General features: G+C 36.7%; 1 protein-coding gene across 1 annotated transcript in view; it reads right to left on the reverse strand.

Annotated features, from left to right (window-relative positions):
* The window catches only part of cacna1ia (calcium voltage-gated channel subunit alpha1 Ia), a 274,744-nt gene that overhangs the window by 16,526 nt on the left and 243,590 nt on the right, over positions 1–14,628 (reverse strand). The window contains exon 33 of the mRNA XM_082142182.1: positions 11,346–11,699. Within this exon, the coding sequence (XP_081998308.1) occupies positions 11,346–11,699 (354 nt within the window). The remainder of the gene's footprint in view (positions 1–11,345; positions 11,700–14,628) is intronic.

The raw sequence follows: 14,628 nt of genomic DNA on the forward strand, positions 1-14,628 counted from the left end.
CTGACACCAACTCACAGGCTGCTATTATCCCCTGAAGATTAGCATCTAGCAGTGCATGGTGTTAGAGGATCACACACACCTCTGTAGTCCAGAGGTTTAACCAATTTATGGTTCTAGCCATGACACACAAAGATAATGGCCATCTCGGGTTTGTTTGCGGCCAATGCACAGGTCGACACGGTCACGGCCTGTAGTGTGAGTACAAGTGCCACATTTATGGGTGTTATAGTCTCACCTGTGCCGGCATGGGTCATAATTCATATCAGCCGGATGGAACGGGGAAATGTATAATTGGCAAGGATGTAGTTTTAATGTTATTTCAGCATATGGGAGTATCAGTGTCTCAGAATATGGCTCAGACCCCTAAACCATTTCTTTTAATGAGCATTCTGGCGGCTTCCCGGTGACAAATCACTCAACACATGGCGCAAACAGGTGTGAATTCAATGAAAACCAGCATCTGCCGGTTTTGCACTTTTCTGAAGTTTGTTTTACAGGTAGGTGACTCAACCAGAGACGGTTGCGAACTCGATACCGATACAAGGCGAAGTCTGTCTCTTGATCTCTCTGTCTACTTGTCTGTTCTCCTCTGCTGACTTTAGCAGTGGTTTTGCACAATGCTGATCATGAGGGAAATGATGTGTTGCCGGGGACCTAATCAGCACACGATGCTTCCTCCCAGACTGACACATTAACGCACACTGAGTCCCATCCACTAGATTAGCGTACGCACGTATTTGCCTATACTAAAGTTCAAAAGTTTGGGATCCATAATTTTTTTTAAAAAGTAGTATTTAATGTTAACTGTAAAAATACAGCAAAAACAGCAATATTGTGAAATCTTATTAGACATTAAAATAGCTGTTTTATATTTTAAAATGCTTTAAAATTGTATTTATTGTTGTGATGGCAAAGCTCAATTTTCAAAGTGCAAAAGAGTTTCTGTGATATTGTTTATTGTTTGACTCTTGTTGTTGTTGTTTTTGTTTTTTTATGTGCAATTTGACCTTGTTCTTTGATGACTTAATTCTTTATGATGTAGAAATAGGTAAAACATGCCAATTTGATGAGGATGTTTTTTGATTGGGTGGTTGTTTCATCTTTAACCAATTAGTGTGACGTCTTGAGTGGAGCTTGTCAGCTGTTGTTAACTTTCTTTGTATGAGTAACTCAGTACGGAGATGTTTTCTTAAATTGATGGGTTCCCTTTTTTGCACTTTTTATATTGTCTGCATCCACGTTGTGAGCTGGTAAAGTCACTCTAGATCCTACCTTACTAAAGCTCAATTTTCAGCATCCATCCATCCCTCCATCCATCCATCCCTCCAACCATCCATCCCTCCATCAGGGATAAAGCAACTCAGACCACACATAAACAAAAATAACAAGGTCTATTGGCAAAAAGCTCTGGACAAGCTCTGTTACCCATCTTTCATGGATACTGTCAAAATTAAATACTAGGGGTGTAAAGATACACTCATGTCATGATTCAAAACAAATCACAATATGATACTATTGCGATATTTTGAGCCACAATAAAGAAGAGTTTTTTTTGTATTATTACTTTATTATTGAAATAATATTATTACATTATATTCAATATTCTTTATAGTAGTTTAATGTAGCAATGTCACTGAAATCTCCATAAACTTTTTTCTTCTTCACACAGTACTCTCACTTTCAATGCAGGTATTCGTTGAATCTCTAACACAGACAGCTTACACGCAGAATTTACATTTTTGGGTGAATTATACCTTATAAATACAGTAAGCTGAGCTAACAAAACTAACCCTATACTGCGAATCATATAATTAACATTTTTAAATTGCGATATCTCTATATGACAATGTATCATTAAACCCCCTATCAAATACACATACTTGACAGCACCATGTGACTCTTCTTTTCTTGGTCAGTATTAACGTGTTTGTATTCTTTGTTTGTTTTTGTACAGCACTTTTTGACAGTAGAAATGTGCTTTATAAGAAACTAAACTAAACTAAACTAAACTGACCTATACAGTGTGACCAGAAAAGTTCAAGTGCTTTGAGGATAAGAAGAGCTGTTCAGCAGAAATGCTGCAGTCAGTGTGTCAGTGCGCAAGGCACAATTCAGAAGAGGTGTCTAGAGTGGGAGGTGACTTCCCACTGCATTTAAAATATGTTCTGTTATAAATACACACTGAACTGAGCTTGAACTCAGGATGTAAACCTCTATTTCACAATCTGCTGCTCAGTTTTCGCAAGTTTTACCAGTGTAACAAATAACAGTATGTCTGAACTGCCAAACCAGTTGGAAGCAGCTCATCTTCAGATAAATACTGTAAGAACAGTGAAAAATGAGGAACAGTGAGAAATAAATTAAATCCGTGTATCATTCGTTCAGTCGTTTTTTGATTTAATATTGAAAGAAGAAAAATGAGAAAACAGTTCCTTTTTGGTTTTTGCATTTTTTTCCCAAAAGGTTCTCTAAGGTAGAAAAATGATTAAACCGCTTATATTCGATTTCTACACGTGGGCGGGAATGAAACGCTTTCCTCTGATTTGTCAGCCGAAGATCAAACTGTTGCGTCATCAGTTCTTCCTCAGTTCCGCACAGCAGAATAAGAGTCCTCCGCAGCTGCAGCTGAGGTGCGGATTCTTATCTCGCTTATTGCAACTACATTTCATCTTTTTCTCATCAAACAACCAGACTACATATCAACTCGTGTCATGTGTAGCCTGGTCAACGGATTCACATATTGATCAATAATATAAAATATTATAATAAGTATGTGATCATAATTATAGTAATTGTAATTGAAAAAAATATTTTGGGTGTTCTGTTTTAAAAAAATATAAATTATGTTATATGGAAGTGTAGTGTTAAATAATTTAAATAATGCCATAATCATTTGCCTTTTTATGCATCAGGTGGGGTCGTGAAGCGGCAATTTTTTTCAAACCAGCTGTCCCGACCTTCCGATACTGCATGACGTTCAAAGCTTCAAACGTCATCAATCGTCATCAGTCACGTGGTATTTGTATTTGACGTGGTCATTTGGATACAAGCCTCGGTACAGTGTGTGATACAATAGTGCTTTGAGAACTGTGTCAGAGCATCGGAGCCCCGGTATCAACCGTCCCATCACTAGCTTCATATCTGCCACATACCGTGACAGAAACAAGTACAGTAAAATATTTATGGTTTTAGTCTAAGTAGGTGGGCAGTACTGTCTACTAAAAACAGATTCAATCTTTGTGGAAACTCCTGCTGTCAAACAAACTTAAGCAAAAATGAAGCTCATTAATACCACATTTGCATTTGTTGTGTTTCTAACCTTCTTCCGTTCTGCTCTCTTTCTCTCTGAGGAGATGAAATGCTTTGAGTCTGCTGACATGGCTTCTGCTTAAAGTCAAACTACTGTAGCTTTTCCAATTCCTGTTTTGCTGACTGTCATGCATACCTCCTTCCAGTCTCTGTGTCTCTCTTTGTCTCCCCCTCTCCGTCTCTCAGCCCTGAGTCTGCAGGTAGTGATAAGGACTGAGCTCACTGCATGGAAAGCTGTAGTCTGTGTTGTTGTGTGTGCCTTTGTGTTTGCCACTATCTACCCGAGACCCTGTACAGGTACGTGACATCACTTCCTTCAGGCAGTGCTCTGTCTCTTTGGATCTTGAAACCAGCGCAGGGGCTATAGTTTCAGCACATGTGCCCACACTACGACAGCTGAAGACTTTAGACATGCCTGTTTCTTTCTTGGCTCCATACACTGGTTGATCTAATTAGAAAACATGGAAGCATTTGCTTGAACAGCTATCTGGACTGATATGGCACTTTCCACAAATATGGTTCTCCCATATGGTGTCCAAAGCTGTTTTTTGAAAGCATCAAAGAAAAATACCTTAAAAGTTTTTTTGTTTGTTTTTGCTGTGAGAACTCAGTTGTTAAACCTGACAAGTAGCTAGTTTTAAACACGATGTTACTAAAATGTTGAATTCCTTAAAAATTGTCTAGAAATTACGGAAGCCCTCAACCGCAGCGTAAAAAAAAAAATACGAGATTAAAGTCGATATATTTAGAGAATAAAGTCGTAATATTTTGAGAATAAAGTAAAAATTATAAGAATACAGTCTTCCGTAGAAGTTCTTTTTCTTTTCTTTTTTTTTTTTAAGAAATGTGCTCGTGAAGTCGAACTGCCTCGGACATGGATCTAAACATAAAAGTAGCTTTTTAGTTTTATCTGGGCTTTCAACAAAAGGAAATTCTACAGGTGCTAATCTAACAACATTGCATTACCATTTGTTTTAGGATGTTACACAATATACTGCGCCGGAATAGACTTTACAGGCGAAAACACTTATTTCTGTTAATCCAGCTTTATCGAGTTATCCAGCTTTATATCTGAGAAAATCACGGGATCCGGCCAAATTATTGGATACAGAATGATGCACTTAAAATGTATCCAGAAAGTATTTACGGTGAAGAGGGAGACAGTACGGTTACTGTTAAGTGTTCTCGACCCAGATGGCATTGCCTATAGATGAGCACGAAGACACGTAGGCTTCGAGTCAACGTCCCACATAAAGTTTGGACCAGGATTGTGGTACGTACTCCGGCGGAGTCTTTGTAATGCCATGTTGGTAGATTAGCACTTGTAGAATTTCCTTTTGTTGAAAGCCCAGATAAAAGTAAAAATATATTATTATTATTATTATATTTAGATCCATGTCAGAGGCAGTTCGACTTCACAAGCGCATTTATTTACCAAAAAACTTCTAAGGAAGACTGTATTCTTGTAATATTTCGACTTTAATCTTGGAAAATTCCAAATTTATCTCGAAATATTGCAACTTTATTCTCAAAATATTTAATTTAATTAATTTCATAAAATTAAAATTTAATTTTCTCAGTTATGTTGACTGCAATCATTAAACTCAACCTTCAAACCTGTAACCAAAGTTATTGTAAAAAATTATCAGATTTTTAATTAATCAAAAATAAGTTTATCAGTACTATTAAACAAACATTTTGCTTAACTCTTTACTAGCTAGATGCTATAAGAAAAATAAATGTGTATGATATACATGCATGATATTGTTACGTGCATGCCTTGTTTAGTTTGATTTTCATTGTCTCCATTTTGACTTAGTTCCAGTTCGTTCATCTATTGTCATGGGTGTTTATAAGCCCTTGGTTTTCACAGTTTAGTGTTCTCCGTTGTTTACGTTGATGTTTAAATCTGGTTAGTTTACCATTTCTTAAATTTTAAGTATTTGAGGCCCTATTGCATACCCTATTTGTGGAAAATAGAAACACTGCTGCAACAGTTACAGTGTTTTCTTTCTGAGTGTAAAGTTCAAATGCTCCAATCTATATTGCCATACACCTGAATGCATGAGCATGTAAAAACATTTACAATTTAGGTGCATAAACAAGCCTTCAAAAAAAAAGAAAAAGAAAAAAGAAAAGCCAAAGCTTCACCATTGAATCCATGTGCTTAACATTGCGATGAATTCTACCCTTCAATTAGCATTCCATTCCTTTCTCTCTCTGTCCTCCTCCTCTCTTTTCCTCTTCTCTCGGCAGTTACATAATCTGCTGCAGAAGCTAAAAATGGACAGGTAAAGACAATTATAGCTCCACAATAGCTGCCTGACAGTGAGTCATCATGGTATGTGTGTGTGTCTGTGCGAGTGCACCACAACATTTGTCAGTATTCTGTTTTTAGCAGTCCAGTCATGCATGCATGCACATGGGAGGAACTTTTCTTTCATGGTTGAGACTGATGGATTTGATTTAGCAGTTAATCATTTGATCCTTAACTTAACTACAAAAGGTGAGTAATTGTAGTTTACATATCTAAAAGACATATGCAGACTGACTAATTATGTATTTGCATCCTTTTGATTTTATTTAAATAATAATATTTTCAAAATGTATGTAGTCAGATTGCTTAGAATCAATGTAAATCTGTTCATTGTGAAAACTATTAGATTTAATCAGTTAAAAAGTATGAATATGGTTTAAATATAGCTAGCTGTGGAACGAGCCAGATCCTATTAGTTACATTTGATGAGATTGGTTTGCATACAATTTATGGGAAATGGAATCGTTTAGAAGCGGAAATTATGCCGATCCATACTCCAGTCGGTAGGGGGCGGTACTGCACATAGACATGTCTATGGCAATGCACCTGAAAAAAACAAAAAACAGCAACCATAGACAGTATATAAACTGGACACAGCGACCCCATAGGTTTCAACGGAGAAAAGAGAAGCAAATTAGAAGCACTCACTTCCTGATGGCTGAGCGAAATGCGCAGACTCAAACTGAGCTTGACGATGTAGATGTGACGTGAGCAACCTGTCTGACAGTTGCAAGTCTTCTAGTAGCTGTGGCATGAGAAATCTGAATCATTCCCTTCCGAATCTTGCAGAGACGCAGAGCGTGAGTAGGAGCTGTCCATCAGCTAGGAGCAGGAGCAACTTTATGACTCTCTATGGGCTTCTTTATCTGACTTTATCGGACTTTATGCCTCCACATCCCCCCGATTGACTGCGAGCTTCTCCTCCTGTCTATACGGTAATTTCCAGAGAGTCGCGTGGTTATGACGCAATCGTTAGCCTATTTTTACAAAAACTGCTTCTACGGGGCCATAACGTAAGATACAAGGTAATGGAGCCTTTTATACATTGTCTTTAGAAATAAACAATGGACAAATGGAGTCTTTAAACGCCTCAGATCTAAAGTTATTCGCTGTCAAAGTGACGCCAAAATGAATGGGAGTCAATGGAATACAAACAGCAGGTGATGGCTTGTTAGCCAATGGCGGCCCCCGGGGGTGGTACGCTATCCGAGAGCTCGATTACCCCCCTGGCAGCAACCAGCGGCAGTTGAAAAAACACCGTTCTCCTCGCCATCTTACATGATTGGAGCACCTTCTTGGATCAACCAGAGAATGTCTAATAGGAAGAGAATTGGCACTCTCTGGTTACTTCCGGTTTCTGGACTGGCTGCAGTAACGCGTCTCTGTCCATGCGGGGGCGCTCGCAGGCGATTGCAGAATGAATGGGAGTCTATGGGGTTTCACCCCCAAATCTGAGAGGTTTCTGTTCCTCCATTGACAGCTACGCAATCACCACTTTGACACTTCAAAAAGTTTATAAAGAGATAATAAAACTAATCCATATGAATTGAGCGGTTTAGTCCAAATTTTCTGAAGAGACTCAATCCTTTTATATGATGAACAGATTGAATTTAGCCTTTTTTTCACATACAAACATTCATCAACTCACATCAGTTATAGTAAACGGAAGTTCAAGGTTTTTCGCATTGATGCGCGAGAACCAGTGAGGTTTGTTCTAGTGTGTTAAGCAAGTTCAGTTGAGCTTCTGTTTATGTTCGCTGATCAGTGTTTATGTGAATAAAAGCCTAAATTTAGTCTGTTCATCAAATAAAGCGATCATGTCTCTTTAGAAAATTTGGACTAAACTGCCCAATTCAGGGATCCAATTTTGGGATCTTCTTACGCTTGTTTGAGAATGAAGACATAAACACCAGGCGTGATTGTATCCTGAGGTGCCTAAGTGTCTACCTCAACGAAGACATCGAGACACTCGTCAAAGAATATGTGGTAAGTGTGTGTCAGCCTATTCTCTTCATGTTATAAATTTCTAATGGATATATTTACATTGATAGTTATGTTAATTTTCTCATTGGCATCACAGTCTAGCTTATGCCCTTGTGTGTAGTGTGCAGCGAAAGATTAAACTATGCAGCAATCAGTGCAGAGCATGATTGATCATACGAGACAAATGAGAAGCTTTTCAACTGGAAATGACCTGGATAAAATGATCCAGTTGGTAGTACAAAGTAAGGAAAATATGAAATCAGAATCATGAAACACATCATTATGCTGATCTCAGATTTGGTGTAGATGAGGAAATGAATACGTTATTCATGGCAAAACAGGAACACACTACAATTATCATTTCAATCACATGACTGAATCAATAGGAAAGAAACTGCCTGCTGCAAAATAAAACGGGAAAACTTGGAACACATTGGGACACAACTTATTTTCTTTGTTTATCCTCCTGGACTCTAAGGGGAGAGGCTGAATCTCTCATTTCACAGACAACAATAGGCATCTATGTCATTCGAGCGGAGGGCGCTGGTCCTGAAGAAGAACCTTCAGATGTTGGAAGTTCTGCAAAACCTGCCAAGTGTCACACTTGGATGTGTGATGCTTTTTGGACTAATTTATGCCCTTAACTTAAACTATCCAAAGGACCTCAAGTGCACATTTGAAGCATTTCAGAAAATCCTGATGGAACTGGATACAGCCAAGCTGTCGCCAAAAGTTCAGGGACTGAAAATTAAGATGCTTCAGTGATTAATTGACAGATACGCTGATATTTACATCTTTCCTCTTGACTTGTTGCACTTTTTCTACTCGTTTTAAATTTTTTTTTTTTGTTGTTGCTGTAGAACCTTTAAAACACCTGTACTCCTAACATGTAAACATGGGTAAAAAGTGTGGTGGTGCAAAACCACTCAACCACTGAGTGTTATGGCATTTTCTGGTGACCACCACCCTATCGTTCCAAATTATTGCATGTCACGCATATGTGAAAATGTTAGCGTAATATAAGCAAGTGTTGTCCTTGAATCAGATTTGACCTCAATTTTGTCTACCTTAAGTTTAACAGTTTTTAAGCAGTTCTTGAGAAAAAGTACTGTATGCAGTCTGTTAAAATCCTTTGCATTTATTTGTGCAATGAGGTTGATTGTGGCAACAACAAAAAAACTTTGAAAGTAGTTCATTTAACCTTAATGTGCATGTAAACATGAAGGTACTTTATTTTTTGTTGAGGTTGCACACAACAGTGTATGTGAGCACGGGCTGTCTTGCTAGCTCCTCTTTTGCTGCCTTTTGAGCTTGTTATTTCTCAAATAAAAATGTGAAATGAGGTGGTCTGGCCGTTCTTTTTTGTGTTGTATATTGTGAATGGGGAGGGGAAATGGTGATGAATAAGTAAATACAATTTATAAATATGATTTTAAAATACATTGGGTTTATTAATACAAATTACTTAAATGTGATGCATTTGAAGTAAATTAGGTTTAATAATACATAAATCCGTTTCTTATTCATTTAAAATAAATTGGATTTATTGAACATTTTACATAAATCTAATTCTTACTTGTTTCATTTATATAGGACTTACAAATATGTATCACATTAAGTTATGTTTACGTTAAAAATACGTAATCCAAATGGATGGAAAATTTATATGCAATCAAATGACATATATCTTATTTATTAGGCCTAAATGTTTTTTTGAGTGTGACACAACGTGTTGCCATGGCGACAGGACCCAAGCTAGGGCGAGTCCTTAGGATCTATAATGACAACGTCTCATTCTGTGGCTTCTCCTTCCCCCTCATTATGCCTCTTTTGCCCTTTTTAGCGGACCCAAATCATACTTCATAAGCAAAGGGCGCTAACATTTTTCCATGCATAAAGGCAAATGATTGTTACAAAACACTACAGACAGTACGCAAATTTGTACAGAACATCCAGAAATCATCTATCTATCCATCCATTAATCTATCCACTTATTATGCTACTTATTATGGTACTGTATATATCACATGGTAGTAGAAATGTGTCAATCACTAGAGATTCAGCTACTGGGGAGATGAGTAGGTAAGCTGTGTCACCCGTTCAATCTAAAAAGTATAATTTTGGTCACTTGAGCATATATATACAGTATAGTGTCCATCATATACATCAGACTATGCTTGAGATATGAAAACGGAAAAGAAGTGGACAAAAATATGCATTTTTGCATGTCAGAAGATGTTCTACATGGCAAGTGAAATTGTTAATGCAAATGTATCCAGGTCTTTCAGGTTTCTGCAGGTTTTATGAAGGTCAATTTAAGACTTTAAGACCTTTTTAAGACCAAGTATGTAGTATTATCCATATGTTCTCTAAATGTAAATTCTACATACATTCTATAAAAAAATAAATAAAAAAAACTTGATTTGCTCTGCTCCCAACCACTAGAATATGGAAATAAATTTTACTCCACGTTCTGATCACACTGCAAAAAAAGTGATGCTCTTCCTCAGTATTTTTGTCTTGTTTTCCAGTGCACATTTCTAAAGATTCCTAAATCAAGATGCATTTACTGGAGATACAAAATGACAAAATATATAGTCTTGTTTTCTGTGAAATTGATCAAAATGAATTTATGATTAAAACAAGAACAAATATTTGCCAATGGACTCAGAAACTTAATTCAAAGGGAAGTTTTAATGACTAGTTGATGATATTTGTTCTTTTTTTTAAGCATAAACTCACTTAATTTTGTTACATTTTCAAGACTCTATTTTACATTTGCATCTCAAGTATTTGTATTTGTGGAAAACAGGACAAAAATAATGAGGAAGATATACATTTTTTGCAATGCATGCTATGACATTTAATGCTATGACTTCATGAATTTAAGACTTTGCTCTGATTTATGGCCTTAAGAACACTTATGGCCTTGTGTAAGGGTGAATTAAGACTTTTACGACTCACGAAAACCCTTATTCTTATTATTATTAAGGTTGAAAACATATTTGCATGATACTATTATATTGATCAGAGGTGACAGAAAAGGCAATTACATTGTTACAAAATGTTTCCTGTCACCCCTGATCAATTTAATAGTACCTGCTGAATAATAACATTGAATTTATTTTATTTTTTATTATTATTATTCAGCAAGGATGCTTTCAATTTATCAGACGTGACCGCAAAGACTTTTACATTGTTATATAAAATGTAGACCCCTATCAATGTTTTGAATTTCCATTTTGGGATTTAATTTGCAGCATAATTATAACCATTTTGTGATATATGTCATAATAACCGTGATTTTAAAATAACTCGCTACATATATTCATGCAAGAATTCATCCAACCAATCCATATATTCACCAATTAATTCTTCCATTAACAATCAGTCAATCTATCTCTTTATCAATCCAATCATCAATCACACCTCCAATATCCATCATTGTGACCATCCATTCAGTCAAACCTTTTCTTAATCAATACATTCCTCCATCTGCAATCTATCCATTTATGCATTCATCATTTAATTATTCATCTATTTATTATCACAGTGATCGGTCTGTTCTCCCTTTCACCCAAATCATTAATTCATCAATCCCTTGCTCCATGACCCAATCTATTTATTTATTCATCCATCCATCAAACCGAATCATAATATTCATGAATGCATTCCTCCATCAATAATCTGTTTGTCAGTCCATCTATCCATTCCCTGCCAGCGCTGTGTGTCCTACCTGGGCCGGTGAGTTGTGTTTCCTGCCGGTGTTGGGCTTGTGGGAGTGAGGTAGAGCAGTAGAGCTGGGACCAGCCCCCTGATGCCCCTCACCGCTCTTATCGGCTCCAGCCACCCCTCCTAAGATGCAGCAGAGCGCTCCCTGGGCCAGCTCCATCTCGATCTCCGCATCCATCTCTGCCTCCTCCTGGGCTTCTTTGTTAGAGTCATCCAGGTGTTTCATCAGCACCGCCACAACCACATTGATGAGCACAAACTGGGCCGTGAGCACAAAGCTCACAAAGTACATAGGAGAGATGAACTGCAGGCTGGGATTACAGGTGTATTCACCCTGCGGGCATTCTCGAAGAGTGTCCTACAAGAGTGAAGAGAGAGTTACCATAAAGATATTTAAACTTAACAGTTAGAAATCAGGTTCACTTCATAGATTTTCAATACTTGATCCCACTTCTTTTAGAAATATTTTTGTTGGAGTAAAATAGTTGCATTGTAATAAGATCATTTTCTTAATCTGCAATTTTGTCTTGTTCTCCAGTAAAAATATCTGAACATCCTTAAAATACAATACTTTTTACTACCGTTTATTTTATTTTATGCAGGAAAACAAGACTATGCTCTATGTTTTATGTTCTATCTGAAATGTCAATAACTGTGTTTCAATAGGGTTGTGCACTGAACAATTGACAAATTATATTAGATTACATCAATCAAACAATTATCACTAAATATTTGCTTTTATTTCTTTTATTACTATTTATTTATTTAAATTGATCATGGCTTCTATCTCCTACAGATTGCTGATAACCAGCACTTTGTGCTGCATGTACAGTAGCATGAGCTACAGGAACAAATCCTAGACTGCCAGTTTCATTTTTATTTATTCTGATGTAACAAACTCTCTCTACTTCTTTCCTTCAAAGCTGCAGTAACAGAGTCGCTCGCAGTAATTTAGCTTGGCCACTCATGCATGCGGTTTGTGTTCGGGGAGGCGATGGCTTCTCTGCAGGTATGTAGGAACTCAGGTTGTAATTTAAAGCTCTGATTATTGTGCTCTAGCTGCCAGGAAACCACTGCAAGCCTCCATCAACCGAAAAACTAATTGTGTGTGTGCCTAATGGGGGGAACTGTCACCCTCCATCAAAAACACACGCTGGTGTGTGTGGGGTGCTATGCATCGATATCGTGCCAATGTGTTCTCATTTATTCAGGTGTGCTTTACTACTGCACTGAATATGCTAAGCTGGTAGTTCCTCCATAATATACCTACAGTACCATATAAACGGCAGGTTAGAGGGAGAGCAGATGAAAGTAGGCAGGTTCTCTTTACACAGGAAGATAAGAATTCATTCCTCAAAGACAAGTGTATTAGAGACGAGAAAGACACAGAGAGCACGAGAGAGAAACAATGATGAAGAGGCTATAATGAAATAATCTACAAACCAAAAGGAGATCAAGAAAAGTGCGGGAAACTGGTGAGAACAGATTGTGACGTTTAAGATGTATAAGCCACTACCTCAAAGGACTTTTCATAACAACCTATGCTGGACTCTTTACTGCGGCGATGCATTAGAAACCCGGGCCGTAGCTAGTAAATTCTGGACCCCCACTGCCCTCCACTCATATCATATACGGTATTAGACATAGACATGGACGCCCACATTTGGTGCTGCCATGTAACCTAATAGGGATTTCTTACGCAATAACAATATAAATGTTGTTTTACATAAAAATTGCCTTTACCCATATTATATACATTTTTATACAAAGTTGATCAAGCAATCATTCAAGACAAACTAACCAAAAAAAAAACAAAGACAATAAATTGGGTCCCTCTGCTATAATTAATAACCATCATACTAAACCATTTTTATGGAGTGGAGAGAGTGGAGATATTTGGAAAACTTATTTTACTAAAGTGAATGTTTTTATTGTTTTCATTAAACTCTCGGGCGTACAAGCTGACATTGTAATATATACTATGGTGATTCATAAGAGTAGGGGAATATATAGCATAACTACTGGTTTTAGTTGGCCCCCTGGGCAGCTGGTGCCCCTATGATTGTCACCACCTTTCACCCTACCAGCGACAGCCCGGTTAGAAACCATAAGCGTCTTGCTTGTGAATGTGTCTCTGAAGTGCTGGTCATATCATCCACAAGCAATCTGTCAGCTTCTTCTGTCGAGTGCTCTGCACTTAAATGGGTACTTTTAAGCACACTTTTAAGGGCACTTTTCCAGAGCTGATTTAGTTCCCATCATTTAATGAAATGACAGTGAACCTAACACAGAAGAACCAAGTTCTCATTTCATTCAGTTTTGTTTTGTGTGTTATAATGAATTTAGATCCAGCGTTAGAATTTGTTATTTTTAATATTTTGCAGAGTGCTCGTTCTCTTCAGTCCCAGAAAGTGACAACAGCAATGTTCTCTTGTCAATTCTACTTGCAAGTTGTTTTTCCAGGATGCAATCATAAAACAAAATACAAATAAATGTATTCCTGTTGCTGGTACAGCACAAGCCAAATGCAATTAGGGTCTATTTATTATGGCCTTGAACATCTTATATTCAAATCGAAATCATATTTGGTTTGGAACTGCTGATCCCTGCATTTATCCACTAATCTACAAAATCCCAGGGACAACAGTGGCAGATGTATGGATGAAGATATCAAATTAAATATGTCAGCTCATTTTAACACTTGAATCAGCTTGCAAGAATGACTGTTCACACAAATCACTGTTTAATTAGTTAAAAACAACTCATTTTATTCTAAAAATATAATCAAATTAATATAAATAAATATAATAAATATGAATAATAATAAAAAATAGCCACGGAATTTAGCTTGATATTGAAGATTATTTAATTGGGAAAAATACATTCATCGCAGACTGTTTATTTATAATTTAAAATGATTTATGCATTAATTAATATTAATGAGCTACGTATTAGCAATTTCTGGTTGTCTGTGTACCTACACTTCTGTTCAAAAGTTTGGGTTCTGTACGATTTTTTTTTTTTTTTAAGAAATTAATACTTTTATAAGGCAATGACACATTAAACTGATCAAAAGTGACAATTAACATTATAATGTTACAAAATATTTGTATATCATACTGTTCTTTTGAACTTTCTATTCATCAAATCCTGAAAAAAATTATGTATTATGGTTTCTACAATAATATCAAGCACCACTTTGATAATAAAAAGAAACGTATCAGCGAGAATCAGCATATTATAATGATTTCTGAAGAATATTGTGACACTGAAGACTAGAGTAATGA

This window comes from Leuciscus leuciscus (assembly GCF_965113295.1).
Source record: "Leuciscus leuciscus genome assembly, chromosome: 1".
Classification (NCBI taxonomy): domain Eukaryota; kingdom Metazoa; phylum Chordata; class Actinopteri; order Cypriniformes; family Leuciscidae; genus Leuciscus; species Leuciscus leuciscus.